At 49.3% G+C, this 14,288-nt stretch overlaps 5 protein-coding genes across 10 annotated transcripts; 2 read left to right on the top strand and 3 right to left on the bottom strand.

Moving 5' to 3' along the window:
• Positions 1–665: 665 nt before the first annotated feature.
• Positions 666–2,519, bottom strand: LOC117640842. 2 transcript variants are annotated; one of them, XM_034377776.1, is made up of 5 exons: positions 2,292–2,519; positions 1,848–2,068; positions 1,521–1,775; positions 1,202–1,430; positions 666–1,113 (listed from the first exon to the last, which is right to left on the bottom strand). In XM_034377776.1, the coding sequence occupies exons 2-5, from the start codon at positions 2,051–2,053 to the stop codon at positions 970–972; spliced, it is 834 nt and encodes a 277-aa protein (XP_034233667.1). In that variant the 5' UTR covers positions 2,054–2,068; positions 2,292–2,519; the 3' UTR covers positions 666–969. The 2 variants fall into 2 exon arrangements, with proteins under 2 accessions (XP_034233667.1, XP_034233665.1); XM_034377774.1 differs by having other exon boundaries at positions 2,347–2,517.
• Positions 2,520–2,589: 70 nt separating this feature from the next.
• On the top strand, positions 2,590–4,980 carry LOC117640839 (zinc finger protein interacting with ribonucleoprotein K-like). Of its 4 annotated transcripts, none has more exons than XM_034377769.1 (5): positions 2,590–2,657; positions 2,797–3,029; positions 3,104–3,337; positions 3,412–4,247; positions 4,321–4,980. In XM_034377769.1, the coding sequence occupies exons 2-5, from the start codon at positions 2,874–2,876 to the stop codon at positions 4,628–4,630; spliced, it is 1,536 nt and encodes a 511-aa protein (XP_034233660.1). In that variant the 5' UTR covers positions 2,590–2,657; positions 2,797–2,873; the 3' UTR covers positions 4,631–4,980. The 4 variants fall into 4 exon arrangements, 3 of the variants coding, with proteins under 3 accessions (XP_034233660.1, XP_034233661.1, XP_034233659.1); XR_004587464.1 differs by lacking the exon at positions 2,590–2,657 and having other exon boundaries at positions 2,696–3,029; positions 4,321–4,723; positions 4,824–4,980; XM_034377770.1 differs by lacking the exon at positions 2,590–2,657 and having other exon boundaries at positions 2,696–3,029; positions 4,321–4,633; positions 4,724–4,980.
• On the bottom strand, positions 4,805–6,312 carry LOC117640841 (U5 small nuclear ribonucleoprotein 40 kDa protein). Its single transcript, XM_034377773.1, has 3 exons — positions 5,611–6,312; positions 5,381–5,533; positions 4,805–5,287 (listed from the first exon to the last, which is right to left on the bottom strand). The coding sequence occupies exons 1-3, from the start codon at positions 6,199–6,201 to the stop codon at positions 4,988–4,990; spliced, it is 1,044 nt and encodes a 347-aa protein (XP_034233664.1). The 5' UTR covers positions 6,202–6,312; the 3' UTR covers positions 4,805–4,987.
• A 23-nt stretch (positions 6,313–6,335) lies between these two features.
• LOC117640844 (DNL-type zinc finger protein-like) lies at positions 6,336–7,254 on the top strand. The gene has a single exon (XM_034377777.1). The coding sequence runs from the start codon at positions 6,607–6,609 to the stop codon at positions 7,159–7,161; it is 555 nt and encodes a 184-aa protein (XP_034233668.1). The 5' UTR covers positions 6,336–6,606; the 3' UTR covers positions 7,162–7,254.
• Positions 7,255–7,375: 121 nt separating this feature from the next.
• Positions 7,376–13,735, bottom strand: LOC117640840 (homeobox protein SIX6-like). 2 transcript variants are annotated; one of them, XM_034377772.1, is made up of 5 exons: positions 13,469–13,735; positions 10,483–10,823; positions 10,190–10,402; positions 9,795–10,099; positions 7,376–8,317 (listed from the first exon to the last, which is right to left on the bottom strand). In XM_034377772.1, the coding sequence occupies exons 2-5, from the start codon at positions 10,783–10,785 to the stop codon at positions 7,999–8,001; spliced, it is 1,140 nt and encodes a 379-aa protein (XP_034233663.1). In that variant the 5' UTR covers positions 10,786–10,823; positions 13,469–13,735; the 3' UTR covers positions 7,376–7,998. The 2 variants fall into 2 exon arrangements, with proteins under 2 accessions (XP_034233663.1, XP_034233662.1); XM_034377771.1 differs by lacking the exon at positions 7,376–8,317 and adding an exon at positions 8,771–9,561.
• Positions 13,736–14,288: the final 553 nt, after the last annotated feature.

Raw genomic sequence — 14,288 nt, 5'->3', positions numbered from 1 at the left:
TCTTCCACAAAGACAATGGAGTGGTCCTGGTTCGTCTATGCCAATTTTGTCCTCAATCTGTTTGCGCTTACTCAATTTGTAATTTATAAGAAACACAATTTTTGACATGGAGTAAAAATCTATTATTTATTTGTTTTTAAATGGATCTTATGCTCCACCTTAAGCTGAGAATCAAATCAAATCGGAAATGCGGTTGTTTTGGCCGGTCGACTTAAGTGGTTCTTGTTATTGAAACTATTGATCTGAGTTTGTAAGTTTTACTTTGTATGAAAACACGTCTCTTTAAGACAAATTATTAGTGCAAGCGGACGCGTTCATCAAAAAGTATATACAATTGGTAATGTATTATTATTTGTGATCTAAAGTATACATGTAAGATTGAAATGTGATACTTTGTTATGCGACTGACGTGTTGTAATGTTCTGGCTTTGTGGCTCACCTCCTTATTCATGAATGCCTGGTTTCAAAAAAAGAGACTGATATAAAGGTTGTTGTAGTGAGTGTGTTAGCTTACTGAAACAAGGCGATGTAAGTCCTTCTGGAGGTGGGCACAAATGCTGTGCTTAAGTGCTCAATCTTTGTTACCCAACTATGCGCTCATTGTTACCATGTGTCAAGAAAATAAATGCAATATGTCAAACACAGGGTAGTAAGTCATACACTTCCTCTTTGTACTTTACCTTTTAATGGCACATAAAATCAGATACATCTTCACCTACAAAAGTACTAGCAACCCAAAGTTCAAATAGTACACAAAAATAGAATTATTTTATCACAGAATCATAATACGGTGTAAACTTCACAGCACATGTATATTGCACCATGCTTGTCACAACCCTTTGGGGCACATAAATAAAGGAGATTCCACCTTACAGTCTAAGTAATAGATGACAAATTTTTAAATATAGGATTCTGAACGATGCGTCTAAAACCTCTATTGGTCCCAGATCATGGGCAAAAGGTAGAAAATCATGAGCGCCTTCTAAGTAAAAGGGCAAGTAATAAAGAAATTCCTGCAGACATCATTACTGCCGCTCCAAGAATAAATTTCCGATCCCTTTCAGCTTTCTTGGCACTTTGAATCTTCCTCTTCATGCTCTTCTCAGGCCGCATCTGAAATGGGCGTTCAGAAAATAATATTGTTATTAATTAAATTAAGGAGTAAAACAATAATAAAATTGAACATTATCACCAAACTTACAGGGTCCAGTTTCAAGAGCATTCCATGTAACTGAACTTTGAGCAGTTCTGCTTGGGCAAGGGCTTCCCTTGTTAAGATCTTTGCGCCAAAAGCAGCAGAATGATGATTATCTATCATCTGGTTCCTAATGGCAGTATTGTTGAGCCTTCCTCTGTGATTTCGAAGAAGAATAACTAGATTGTTAATATGCTTCACAGTATGGCACATAACTGGTATAGCTTCTTGAACACTGCAACACAAGGTAGTCAAATAGTATTAAAATAAATGAGTGCTTTCAAAAATAAGTTCCTCATGACCAACTATACCGATAAGATCTCACCTCAAAGTAGCATCATCAATGTCATCTTTCAGACCTCTAACTGGGTTTTGCCTTCCTTTCGATTTACGAATGTTGGCAATGCCATGAGCCATATCCTTCCGATGAGCTTTATCATCTATTCCAATTACTTCCAAGTCTTCTTCTGTGAGTGTAAGGAACAAGTTGAAGCCCACATCAGCATCTTTAAAGAGATGCAGATACTGGACCATATTCATGCCAATCAAAAATGTGGCAACAGTCTTGTCAAATATTTCTCTGCAACAGGAATTATTTTAAGTGTGACAACAGTAAAAGTTTACTTAAAACATGATCATAAATAATGCTTACCCATCCTCATCATCTGACGGTAAATCAGCAATAACAGACTCCCAATCGATTGCCTCTTCAGTACATCTCTTTTCAGGTAGCTCTCGGGTGGGAGTGGAGCAACCAATGCTAACATCAGAAACCAAGTCTGGATCTGCTTTAACTCTCACGGGGCTTCCTGAAGGCTTAGCTTCATACGTCTTCACATCTTCTAAGACTCCGTTCATGATGCTATCAAATTTCTGGAACACGATTTAAACGGTAGTTAGAAATGTTAGCAATATGGTAGAAGCCATGTGGTTTGATTCAACGAATGCCACAGAAAAACAATGTCAGTGAGAGGACGGTTTGACTAATCACATTAGAATCAAACAGGTGGCCTGCTATAACCTCTCAAAAGCCACTAGGTTCCAAACAAACACAGGCGTTGATCAATTGGTCCAAAATACATCAATGTCGACTCACTGCAGAAAAGTTATGATGCAGAAATCGGCGAAAATATACAGCAAATTCCACTTACTACAACTAGATTGAGCAACTAAAGGAACCGCCCGTCTTGTGACTAGAAACGGCTTAACTCGAGAAGTGATCTTCGCCGCCGCCACACCTGATCTAAAGAAACCTTCGTGGGGAAGAAAGGGCGCCTTATTTCTTCATGGCAGAGAGAGAGAGACAAGATGGGTCAAGTCTGTAGAGTGAGAGAGAAGGACATATAACAGCAGACGACACCATGGAGACGGCAGAGATAAATCATGCAGTTTTCTTAGACGGCTGTGAAGAGGTTTAAATGAAAAGAAAAATTGTTGGATAGAATAAAGAAGAAATATTGATGTTGTTACTGTAGTATTTTATTTTCTTAAACCGTTATTTTATTTTTTCACAGAATTACAAATCGACCTAAAAATCGATTTACCCGGCGATTATAACAACAAAACCAAACATTTGTTTTTATGTTTTTTGTTGTTTGCAGACATGAAACAAACACTACTAAACCACAATGAATGGATGTTTTAGTGAAAAGTCCCTTCAGCGTTGAAAGCTAAGATTATGGACGGGCCAGAGTACATTGACATCCCCGACGTATGTCGTGTCTGCTTGGCTCGTAGGGGAAATGTGGGCATATTTGAGATGGATGACAAGGACAGCGAGGAACTCCTTGGTTACTCTGTAGCGGATCGTATCATGTCTTTTGCTTGTGTTGAGGTAATTCCCTCTCAGATTTAATCACCTTTCGTTTATTCAGAAGAAAGCATTTCATATGAGCCTCATGATTTCAGATTCAATCCAATGATGATCTCCCTGCCAAAATCTGCTCCCGATGCCTCAAGCAGATAAACCAAGCTTTTAAATTGAAAGCCCAATGCGAATATGCTGATGCCACTCTGAGGGAATTACGCAAGGACACAGCTAGTAATGTGATTTGCCTCTCTGCAGAAGAGGGAAGCAAGGAAAGTTTTAAAGAAACCGTAGGTACAGTTGATGCCATTCTGACTTCTGATCCTGTTTCAGAGGTAAGACTATTTAAAAATAATAATTTATTTGATTCAAACCATTAAAAATTTATTTCGTCTTTCTTTCTTTATAGATTGAGAGTGTACAAGATCTATCTTCTAATGGAGATGAATGTTCAAATGCCCAAGATGTGCTGAGTGCACATGCAGACTGTGATAATGATGTACCTGAAGAAGTGCTGAATGGGCATGCAGACTGTGTTAACGATGCTTCGGAAGAAAATTTGAATGCTATAGACTGTGATAATGATGTCTCTGGAGAAGGCATTGTCCTCTTGTCCACCAGCGCAGAAAACAAATACAGAACTGTATGCAGTACCACCCAACAAATTTATTACCAAAAGAATAATACCAGCGATAAAGTTACTTTCAAACTTCAAGCTCATAAATCTATGAAGCAAATGAGTCAAACAGAGAATGTCATAGTTTGTGCTGAATGTGGAGAACAGTTTTCTAATAAAAGGAAGATGGAAGAGCATGGCCTTTCGTTACCAGGACATCGGCCATTCTCGTGTGAGCTGTGTTGGAAAACTTTCAAACGATTAAGTAATAAGAAGGAACATGAAAAAATGCATTCTGGTGTGAAACAATTCCTTTGTAGTGATTGTGGTGAGTTGGCTACAGGAAAGAAAAATCATTATTGCATGGCCTTACGTGACAAGGCTGAAAAGGGACATTCTTGTGATGTGTGTGGAAAGAACTTTGTCAGTCAGACATCTCTAGGAACACACAAAAAGAGACATAACACTCAATCCAAATTTCAGTGCAAAGAATGTGATAAACTGTACTTCAGCCGGCAAGAGCTAGAAAGACATCTGCGAGTGCATTTTAACATCCGTCCCTTCAACTGTCTTGATGAAAGCTGCTCACTAACATTTTTTTCTCAAGGAGAACTGAACAGGCATTTGAGGTAATAACTAATTGTAAGTATGGAGAGGACTTTTGTCATTTAAAATTCTGTTAATTTTTTTTTTTTTATCTAGATACCATGAAGGTTTAAGAAGGTTCTCCTGTGATATATGTGGACAGAAGTTTTTTGAAAGTGGTCATTTAGCATGTCACCAGAGAAAGCACACTGGAGAACGACCATATGCCTGCCGTCACTGTCCAAAATCTTTCACAGACAGTTCAAAGTTAAGGAGGCATTCCCTGGCCCACAAAAAGTCAACATCCAAGAAAAAGGCTACTGCTCTATCTAATGTCACTACTGATCTAGAAATGACCTCTGATCCAGAAACATGTAATGTAGAATTAGAAATCACAGTACCACAAGAGGATATGAGGCCAGAGTAACTGGTAGATTCATAAATATTGTTTCCATATTAACAAGTATATTGACATTAAATTACTACTATCTTTATTTTCAACCTCATATGAGTTCTACAGGTAAGAATACAATGACCACAATCAAAATTTGTTTGACCAGGAATGGGTCAAAATTAACTTTCAAGCAGTGCTCAAATTTAATTTAAATTGGATTTTTCAGTATTTATTGATACCTGAGTCAAGCAATTACCGGTAAGTATAAATGAAGGTATTATGAATATTTGATCTCTGAGCCCAGGGAAGAAAGAGCAGCTTTGTCAAATTTATAATACAAACTTACTGTACATTCATAAAAAGATATATACAAAATCAAAGTTTTCAGGTTTATTCAGTTTCTCCCAAATATATAGTCTTATCACTCGAACCAGATGCAATAATCGGTTCTTTGGGATGAAAGGCAACATCATTAACCGAGCCATTATGTCCGGGTAACTTGTACAAAATACGCCTTGAAGTTGTGTCCCAAATGTACACATATCGATCAGCAGATCCTGCAGATATTTTGGATCCATCAGGCGACCATGCACATCCTAGAAGATTCTTTTCAAAGTTGTGTTGGTGTCCTGTGATGATCTTAACGCAACGTTCTTGAGGTGCGAAAGGTCTAACATCCCAGATACGGAGCTGCAGGAAAGATAGTAACAAGCTATTAAGATACTTCTCTGACTCAAACAATGCATAGGGGTGAATTAGTCCAACAAAAATGGGCCTACTTACAGTATTGTCCATAGAATTGGAAAGCAGATAAGATCCATCAGGGGACAGTGACATTCCAGTAATAGTATCACTGTGGCCTTTAAGGGTGTACAGAACACTGTTTTTGCGAAGATCCCAGGCCTTGATATCATTATCGATTCCTCCAGAGAAAACCTGCAACAATTCCATATTTAGAATAGCAAATAATAATAAAATTATGACATGTAAAGGAAAGAGAAATTGATTCTTACCTGTTCAGCTGTGTCATTAAATGACACTGATGTGACAGGGTATGTACTATTTAATGACACACACACATTCTTTTTGCGAGGATCCCAAATCCGAACTGAGCAGTCGTCTGACCCACTGCAAATTTGTAATAATCCTCTTCTTGAAACGTTGCAGGAATTGATGAAGCTGGTGTGGCCTTTCAACCTCTTGATGCGGTTCCCTGACTCCAGATCCCACAATCCTATTGTTGAATCTGTGCTTCCAGTGACAATTGTGTTGCCATCAGTCGAGAAATGGAGCTCCATGATTGCTCCGCTGTGCCCACTCATCAGAGAGACATTTTCACAATCTCCATAAACACCCCAAATGTATATCTGTCTATCAAATCCAGCAGAAGCTAAATATGACCCCTCAGGGTGGAACTTGATGGAATAGATCTCTCCTAGCTGCCCCTCCAACAACATAATAGGAGCTTGCAGGTTGGACGTCCGGGGCACTTGGACGACACTCTTTTCGCGACTGTGGATTGCGACAACATCATTCCTGGACTTTTTTGCCACTGGAACGAGACTCAGCTCGTCACCTTTCCTCTTAATCTCCCTAAAAGACATTTTCAGAGAGTATTACGTTAAAAGGTCGTTCGGAAAACCGGCAAATTTCGCATTTGTTGTGCACACACACACACACACACAAACAGAAGCACGCAGACTGAGTCGATCATGAACTTCGAGAGTTACTTTCGAGAATTCGATGTTCAAATGTCTGAATTTCTCATAATTGTTTGGTTTCCCTTTTTGCCGCTAGGCGCGCGCGGGTAAACAAAGCAGAAGTCAAGTCTAGCAGAAGTCTTGTTTCTCAGCAAAGGCAGACGAATTTTGACGCAATTCAATTTTTACGTTTTCGCCTTACGGAAGTGAGCTCAGAGAAGTGTCATCGTACTAAATTGCTGCTCGGGAGTGATTTTTGTGCACAGTGTTGGTGGCCTGTGAGCTCAGTGTGTGAGGTTAGAGTTAGCCATGCTTCGAACTCTGACTTTTCGTACAGCCCGTGCTTTGGCTCGAGCGAGCTCGGAGGCTGTGTCAGCAGTGTCCTGTCCCTGTAAACTCCAGCCAAGGATTGCTGTTTACCGACTCTCAGGCTCAATTCAAGAAGCCCCTTCTAGGCGCTTTCTCCATGGCAGCAGTTTTCTGTTTCGGGCAACCGAGTTGCCAGCCCAAGGGGAAAACAGCAAAGATGCCTCTGATCGTGTCGTCGTAGGGCAAGCAAGTCCTAAAATGCATCTAATGTACACGTGTAAAGTGTGTCAGACAAGGAATCATCATGTCATTTCTCGCCTCGCTTATACCAAAGGTGTTGTCATTGTGGAGTGCAAGGGTTGTGAAAACGATCACCTTATAGCAGACAATTTAGGATGGTTCTCAGACCTTGGAGGACAGCGGAACATTGAAGAGATACTAGCAGCTAAAGGAGAAACTGTGAAGAGGATAGTTGCGCAAGGAGGATACTATGAAGAAACAGCATCTGATGAAGGAGAAAGCGCATCAGTTCTATTACCGAAACCCAAAGACTAAAAGATTTATTCTTACTGTAATTGTTATCTAGTAAGCAATTGTGATAAGAATTTTGTTGGCCATATGTATTAATAAAAATATCCTTTATAACTAGTGGACCCTCTCTTTTTTCTGTGGTATCCCTCTCAATAAAATTTTGGTCTGATTTTTAAATTTGAAAATGGAAGAAAGGAGGAAAATGTGACAATGAACTTTGTTTTGTTTTTTATTACAAAAAAAAAGGAAAACAAAACTTATTCTTAGTGTATAATCATATATTTTATCTTACAAATTTAATATCTTCTAACACATATAACAATACAACTAAACTTTGGCTCCATATTCATCACAGCTAAAGGAAAGTTCATGCTTGCAGAACAGATGGTTTGGTCACAAGGAACTAGAACATTGAAGAGGAAAACTGAAATACACTTACAGATATTTGAAAATATTAAAGGACTGTTTATGGCCTGTCTCAGCTTTCACAACACAATAAGACTGTAATGCAATTAATGAGATAGAAATTACCTATAATATCAAGTGGAAAGCACCTTCTAATTACTATATAAAAACTTAAACATTATATTATTCAGTGAGTAACAATGCCTTTCAACAATCTTCGAACAATCATAGATCTCTCTCATGATTTCGTCAACCTCACACGAGGAAAAGCACCAAAACGAGGGGTACCGTCATTGCCTCAACGCTTCTCAGTCGATCGACGACCACAGTTTTCCACAGTTCGAAAAGAACCTCGCGTCGTGGAGTATCGACGGCAAGAGGCGGCTCCAGGCTCCAGGCGTCTGGGTGCGGCCGAGCTGTCCTAGAGGCCGACGCGGCGCTAAGCTGGCGCTGGCTCTAGTGCGCGGTGTTCTGGTGCAGGCTGGCCAGCATGCTGGTGTCGTAGCCGTAGTGCGAGGAGTAGGACCGGTGCAGCTGCTGCGTCGTCATGGAGGAGGCCGCGTTGTGCGCGTTGTGCGCCATCCCCAAGGACGGCTCGTGCTTGACGAGGTTGTCGAGGCTGCCGCCGCCGTACAGCTTGACGGCGGCCACCGCGTAGAGGTTCTTGATGTTGGAGCACGCCCCCACCCCCAAGGGGGCGCCACCCAGCGACACGCCCCCCACCGGGGAACCGCCCCCCAGCAGGCCGTCGCCGTGGCAACCCAGCATCATTTCACTGCGGGCAGAAAGAGAGGGGAATGGTTACTCGGGGACGGAGGGAAAGTCAACAGGGCCCACGAGCAAGGTGTATTGGGTGGTTCAGTCGGAAACGCAACGAAGGCTGAGCAGTAGCCACAGGAGTTGAATTCCGTAAGGCCGGTAGAGCGCCTGACGGGTAGGCAGCCCAACGCACACCCCGGCACAGCGCGCGACCTGCCTCCGCGCTCCAGGCGCTCCCCGCCCCGCCTCCCACCCAACGACGCCATCCCCTCCCCTCCTCTTTGTCTCTGCCACCTCACCTAGCCCCTCCCTCCCCTCGCTGCTGTAGAAATTTGAGACGCAGCCGTCCCAGCTTTGTCATTGGCTTTGGAGGGTCGCCTGGGTCCCTGGGTCTGGGTCCCCAGCCTCGCGACTCCCTCTCACAGGATGCGCTGTTGGCAGCCTGGCCTCCCCTTCCCTCCCCCTTCCCCCACTGGCCGTGCCGAGCGGCAAAATAACTCCTGTAATCCTCTATTCATTATTGTGATCAAAGAATGAGCAGCCACTGCTTGTTGGAGGCTGCCACGCTGCCACGCTCCGCTTGCCTTTATGTTGGAGACAGTCGGAGACAACGGTGGACGCAATTCGAGCCACGCAACAGCGCCAAGAGCTATTGCGATCGAATCGACGCGTGAGAATACGACCACAGGCCCGAAATGCCCGTCGGGCCGAAACAACTCGACACATATTTAACTATTTTTCATCTAACGGGTTTACCAGGGGAGGAGAGGGCGGGGGAAGGCGGCACGAGAGCAGTCCCTTTGCAACTCCATTTCTCAAAAAAGCCCTTTTATTAAACTCTAAACAAACAACAACACTTAAACATTAAGCAACAATGAACACTGAACAGATGGCCAAGATTAACATCCAGATGAATCCTTCTGCCATGAAGAAAATGTGCCCAGCGTTTTCGGACGAAAATTCAGTCTTTTGAAGGGCGACTCAATGGCTCTGTCTAGGGCCGAAGGTAGCAGTTCCTCGAAGACGTTTTGGGTCACAAAGGGGAGCAGGATAGGGGGCTTGAGTGCGGGCTGATGGGGCTGCAGTGGCTGCATGCTCTCGGTGGAAGGGTTTGCGCTGCGGGGCTGCATGCTCTCGGCGGAAAGAGGTGTGTTGCGGGGCTGCATGCTCTCGGTGGCAGGGGTTGCGTTGCGGGAATGCATGCTCTCGGAGAAATTGGGGTGTTCCCGCCAAGATTGGCACATGTCGTCGTAGTCCTGTCTGTACGGAATATTGTTAATTTCATTTTTAACTCTTGTCTTTTACGTGCCCTTTGATCTAAAAATAAAGCCGTTGCGTGATCAAAATGAGTTTACACGTCCGTTCTCGTGACTCTAGACTTTACCAAGTGGCTTCTAGTGCCGAGTTTCCTTTTCTCACAGAGTGCCAGGGCGAAGGCTGCCCACGATGCCGCCAAATTTGTGTTCGCAATAGGAGCACAGCAAGTGCCTTACCTGCGCTGCTGATGCGGCGTCCGGTCGCGCTGCCTCCGGTTCTTGAACCAGTTGCTGACCTGCGTCAGCGACAGCCCCGTCTTCTTGGCCAGGTTCTTCTTCTCGTCCGGCGTGGGGTACCGGTTCCGCGCGTAGAAGTTCTTGAGGATGGTGCGCGACCGCTCCTTGAAGCAGTACACCGTCTCCTCGCCGTCCCAGATGGTCTTGGGCAGCGGGTACTTCTTGCGCAGGCGGTACTTGTCCACCGCGCCGAGCGGCCGCTGCCTCATCTTCTCCGCCTCCCTGTAGTGGGCCTTATACCACATCTGGAACACAAACAAACATGGTTAAAACCCGTGCAGGCTGATGGGGATGGGCAGTTAGCACAGTAACGCTTTGCCACGGACTTCGCTCACCTCCTGCAGCTCGCCGTGGTAGCGCTGGTCGAAGATGTGCCCCTCCAGGATGCCGTACAGCTCCTTGTAGTTGCCGTGCTCGAAGGCGACGCGCGCCCGCGCCCGCAGCACGGCCTCGCCCTGGCACAGCAGGTCCGTGGGCAGCTTCCAGAGGAAGTCGGCCAGCCTGTGCACGTTGCGGGACTGCTGCAGCGCCTCGCACATGGTGGCTACCTGCAACGCACGCAACCAACGGTATTAGCAGGCGCGAACCGCGAAACGGCACCACAACACCACAACACCACAACACAAACCTGCTCCTCCGTGAAGACGCTCTTCTTGGAGCCGTGCGGGAACACGACGAAGCCGTGCTGCTGCGGCGGCTGCGGGTGCTGCTGGCCGGAGTAGCTGCAGGAGGACGCGAAGGCGCCGCCCTCGCCGGCATGGCCCTGGCCGTGGCCCTGGCCGTGGCCGAGGTGGTGGAGGCCGTCGAGGCCGTGGCCCTGGCCGAGGCCCTGTCCGAGCCCGTCCGTGCTGCTCGAGTCATGGCTCGGCGAGGACGACAAGCAGGGCACGCTCGCATGGACGCCCACCGCCATGGCCTGGTGCAGCGCCATCACGCCGCGCGCACCTGGGGGACCTGGGGCCGCATCACCTGCAACGAGAGGGAGGGGCTGGTTAGATCTTGAGCGCCTTGCTGTGCTTGCTGCGAGGGCGAGGACGGGGCGGAGAATTGAATGCCGGAGCGCTCCCGCCCCGCTGGCTCCCGCTCGACCTCGACTAGCTCGACCGGCGCGAGGAGAGGGAGAGACTCAGAGGCCGCGGCAAGGCCTCTGCCTCGCGATTCGTTATCGCGCTGGCGCTACACTGCAGGCTGGTCCCGAACAATGCCCTGCCTCTCTCGCACCACTGCGGAACGCCCCGAGTGCGAGAGAGAGAGAGAGGCGGCAGCGAAAGTATCGCCGGAATCGGCCTGCTGGCACGGCACTTTGTTGCTCGGCACGCATCCTGTGTTTTGGCCGGGCTATCGGTGCCTCCTCCGCCTCCGCCGCGCCGAGCAAAGCCGAGGCGAACCGCGTCTGCGAGAGCCATCCCTCGCAAGGAACCGCACCACAGAGGTCTTCTACTACACTCCACTACAACCAATAATTAAGAATGGAATGAAAGGGAGAGTGAGTACAGCGCGGTGAAGACCGCCTGACTCACGCGACTAGTCCAACCCGTCGAGCACAGAGGCGCTCGGCGTGGCCTGCCTTGCGGGCGGCTCGCCGCGGAAAGTCTGTTTGGCAGGGAAAATGGAAGGTGCCACTGGTAAGACCGGCAAAAGCAAGAAGGCCACACTGCTAGTGACCGGCGCACCTCACGACGAGACAACGAGAGGAACAGGACCGGGCAATGTTGTGAGGGGAGGGGTACTGCTCACGCCAGCGCTGACTCCATTGCATGCCTGCCGGGGCTGCCGGCCCACGCCGCGTCCCCTCCCGCCTGGTGTCTCGGCGAGAAGAGCTTGCGCGGCGCTTCTCTCATCATGGCGTTGCTTTGTTGATGTCCAGGCCGGACAGCCCGGACACCGTCCACCCTTTCCCACGGTTCGCTTGGCCTAGCTCGGCCTAGCTCGGTCTAGCTCGGCCTACGGCGGGGGAGGGGGACGCGGGGAGGAAGGGGCAGGGCTGGCAGGGCCGAGACCGCTGACGGGACGGAACAGACAGGCGTCACGGGCGCGTCGCGGCCCCTCGCGGACTCGCGGCCCGCGGGCCTCCAGGACGGTGACGCCGCGACCGCGACGCGCGATGCGTTCCCACCGCGGAAGGGCGCCCGGTCGGCGTTCCCGGAAAGAGGCCCCGCGGGGCACCGGCGGCGGGCACCCCAACTGCCGCCGGCCGGGCTGGAAGAGTGCCAGGGATTCCGAGAAAGCACGTCGGGAAGAAAACATCCACGAAAGAGCAGAAAATTTTGCCAAAATGTATCAGAGGCCGATTAATTTGAACATTTAAATTCTTATGTGCCGGAAACGGCGCACAGCCATGGGTTGGAACAGCGCAGGCGAAGTGCCTGAAACGTTTCACCGAGACAGCCCGCCCAACACGAACCAAAGGGCTACGTAGAACTGCTGCTCTCTACCCCACAGGACCGACTCCAGGATGAGGGTAGGGCTAATTCCCCTCCCTCGGGTGCTAGATAGGCCGCCAGGCAGGTAGGCGAAATGCACTACTTGACCCTCCTCAAACCGAATTCGGACCTGCGCCTGTTTCCCCAAACCCCGCGCCGCCCCGCCGAAAAGGCGGGGACGGGCGTTCGAGTTCCATTTCAAAACATAAGCACATAAGCGCAGCCAAAAAGAGCTCGTATTGGACGCTCGGCCCGGGTGCACCTTTTGGTTTGCGTGTCGAGAACAGGGCAGGCGCTAGCTTCTCGCTCCCTCCCGCGCGGGATCCTCGCTCGGTCTTCGTCCGACGCGCTGCCCCCTCCACCACGTCCACGCGCCCTCTCCGCCTCCTCTGCAGGCCCCGCGCTCCACCCTGCACTGCAAGTTCGGCTCCATCCCATAACTAATTGGTTGCAACCCATCCTAACCTAACCTAACGGGCTCGCGACAGATCTTACGCTACTCGCGACAGATCTTTCTCTACTCACGGCAGATCTTACTCTACTCGCGACAGATCTTTCTCTACTCGCGACAGATCGTTCTCTACTCGCGACAGATCTTACTCTACTCGCGACAGATCTTTCTCTACTCGCGGCAGATCGTAGGGCGGTTGACAGACCCATCGGCACGTGACAGTTACGGCCTAACGTGACCAAAAAAATTTCGGTGGGGGTGTTATGAACCCGCACCAGCAGCGTGAGGACCCGCTGCGCTACCCCTACACCATCGGGTTGCGTGGAGGCCAATGGGTCCAGCTGCATGCACTATCCGCCGCACCGCTCGGCGGCCGACTCCAGCATCTGCAGCCCACCCCCCGCCCCCCTCGCGCACGGACGTGGTGGAGGGGGCAGCGCGTCGGACAAAGACCGAGCGAGGATCCCGCGCGGGAGGGAGCGAGAAGCTAGCGCCTGCCCTGTTCTCGACACGCAAACCAAATGTTGCGGCCCGGGTCACGGGGTGAATCATCTTCACTCACACCTGGGAGGCCCAGTATACAGGAGCGAGACATACGGAACTGTGGGTACTTGGAAATAAATGAACGCCGAAAAGCACAATCTCAAATTTTGATATCCACGCTTATGACATTCACATTCAGACGAGTAGGCTGCTGAAGCGAGCCTCGCGCCCCACTCTCTGCCGCTCACTGGACTCACTCAAAGCAGGGCGTTATCCTGATCCGAGTCCACCGATGGCGACGGAGGAGTGCTGAATAATCCAATCCACTTGGGGCTAGTAAAGCCAGTCCTGCGGCTGCACTGTGCGAACGCTGCGCAAAACGCTCGGCGAAAACACCTCCAGGCGGAAGACGAACTTGTCACGCCGTTGTCACACTGTTGTCACACTGCTGTTGTCACACGGTAGTCACGGCCCCGTTCGGCACGGCGCGTTTCGACGTGCGTCCTGCTCACTCGGCGTCCCGGTCGGCACTGGCGTAGACGGGCAGGGGCAGGCCCTGGCGGGGTGCGGGCGGGGTGCGGGCGGGGCGGTCGGGGGAGGGGCGTGGCGGGCCTGTGCTCCGCCGGCCATCCGCCCCACTGCCTGCTTGGCAGCTTCGCAGCCTCCGGGATGGGCCCGCCGCACTGCCGCGCTGCCGCCGCGGCGCTGCCAGCCCATTGGCCGCCTGCACGCGGCGCCGCGCTCCCATTGGCTCCCAGTGAGGCGCGTCCCCCTCCAGTGTGCCAGGCTGTCTTGTCCCTGAGCGCGGCAGGCCTGGCGCGGGTCGCGCTCGGTTCGGGGGATGGGGACGACGGGGAGGTTCGCGATGATGAACCCTCGTTCATGCCGTTCATCGAAAACATCAAAGGCTTTCTAGTTTGTGTTCGTCTGACCCCGCCAGCGCCCAGGCGAAAACAAAATCAGAAAGGATACCGAAAATGCGAAAAGCGCAACGAGAGTGGCGGCGTTGGCGGCGGCAGCGGCACGCCCCGCCTCTCTTGTTTGTTCTGCTCGTGCTACAGTTTTGTCTATCTGCAG

Source organism: Thrips palmi, unplaced genomic scaffold (genome assembly GCF_012932325.1).
Source record: "Thrips palmi isolate BJ-2018 unplaced genomic scaffold, TpBJ-2018v1 HiC_scaffold_15, whole genome shotgun sequence".
In the NCBI taxonomy this organism is placed as follows: Eukaryota; Metazoa; Arthropoda; class Insecta; order Thysanoptera; family Thripidae; genus Thrips; species Thrips palmi.
This window is presented reverse-complemented; position numbering and strand designations above follow the sequence as displayed.

Coding starts and splice junctions, on each gene's coding strand:
- LOC117640839 (XM_034377769.1), top strand. CDS start 2,874: ATGGACGGGCCAGAGTACATTGACATCCCCGACGTATGTCGTGTCTGC. Junction 3,030..3,103: donor TGTCTTTTGCTTGTGTTGAG/GTAATTCCCTCT, acceptor TCATGATTTCAG/ATTCAATCCAATGATGATCT. Junction 4,248..4,320: donor GAACTGAACAGGCATTTGAG/GTAATAACTAAT, acceptor TTTTTTATCTAG/ATACCATGAAGGTTTAAGAA.
- LOC117640844 (XM_034377777.1), top strand. CDS start 6,607: ATGCTTCGAACTCTGACTTTTCGTACAGCCCGTGCTTTGGCTCGAGCG.
- LOC117640841 (XM_034377773.1), bottom strand. CDS start 6,201: ATGTCTTTTAGGGAGATTAAGAGGAAAGGTGACGAGCTGAGTCTCGTT. Junction 5,534..5,610: donor TTAATGACACAGCTGAACAG/GTAAGAATCAAT, acceptor GAATTGTTGCAG/GTTTTCTCTGGAGGAATCGA. Junction 5,288..5,380: donor CCAATTCTATGGACAATACT/GTAAGTAGGCCC, acceptor TCTTTCCTGCAG/CTCCGTATCTGGGATGTTAG.
- LOC117640840 (XM_034377771.1), bottom strand. CDS start 10,785: ATGGCGCTGCACCAGGCCATGGCGGTGGGCGTCCATGCGAGCGTGCCC. Junction 10,403..10,482: donor GCGTCTTCACGGAGGAGCAG/GTTTGTGTTGTG, acceptor CGTGCGTTGCAG/GTAGCCACCATGTGCGAGGC. Junction 9,562..9,794: donor ACGCCGCATCAGCAGCGCAG/GTAAGGCACTTG, acceptor TATTCCGTACAG/ACAGGACTACGACGACATGT.
- LOC117640842 (XM_034377776.1), bottom strand. CDS start 2,053: ATGAACGGAGTCTTAGAAGATGTGAAGACGTATGAAGCTAAGCCTTCA. Junction 1,776..1,847: donor CCGTCAGATGATGAGGATGG/GTAAGCATTATT, acceptor TTCCTGTTGCAG/AGAAATATTTGACAAGACTG. Junction 1,431..1,520: donor ATTGATGATGCTACTTTGAG/GTGAGATCTTAT, acceptor CTTGTGTTGCAG/TGTTCAAGAAGCTATACCAG.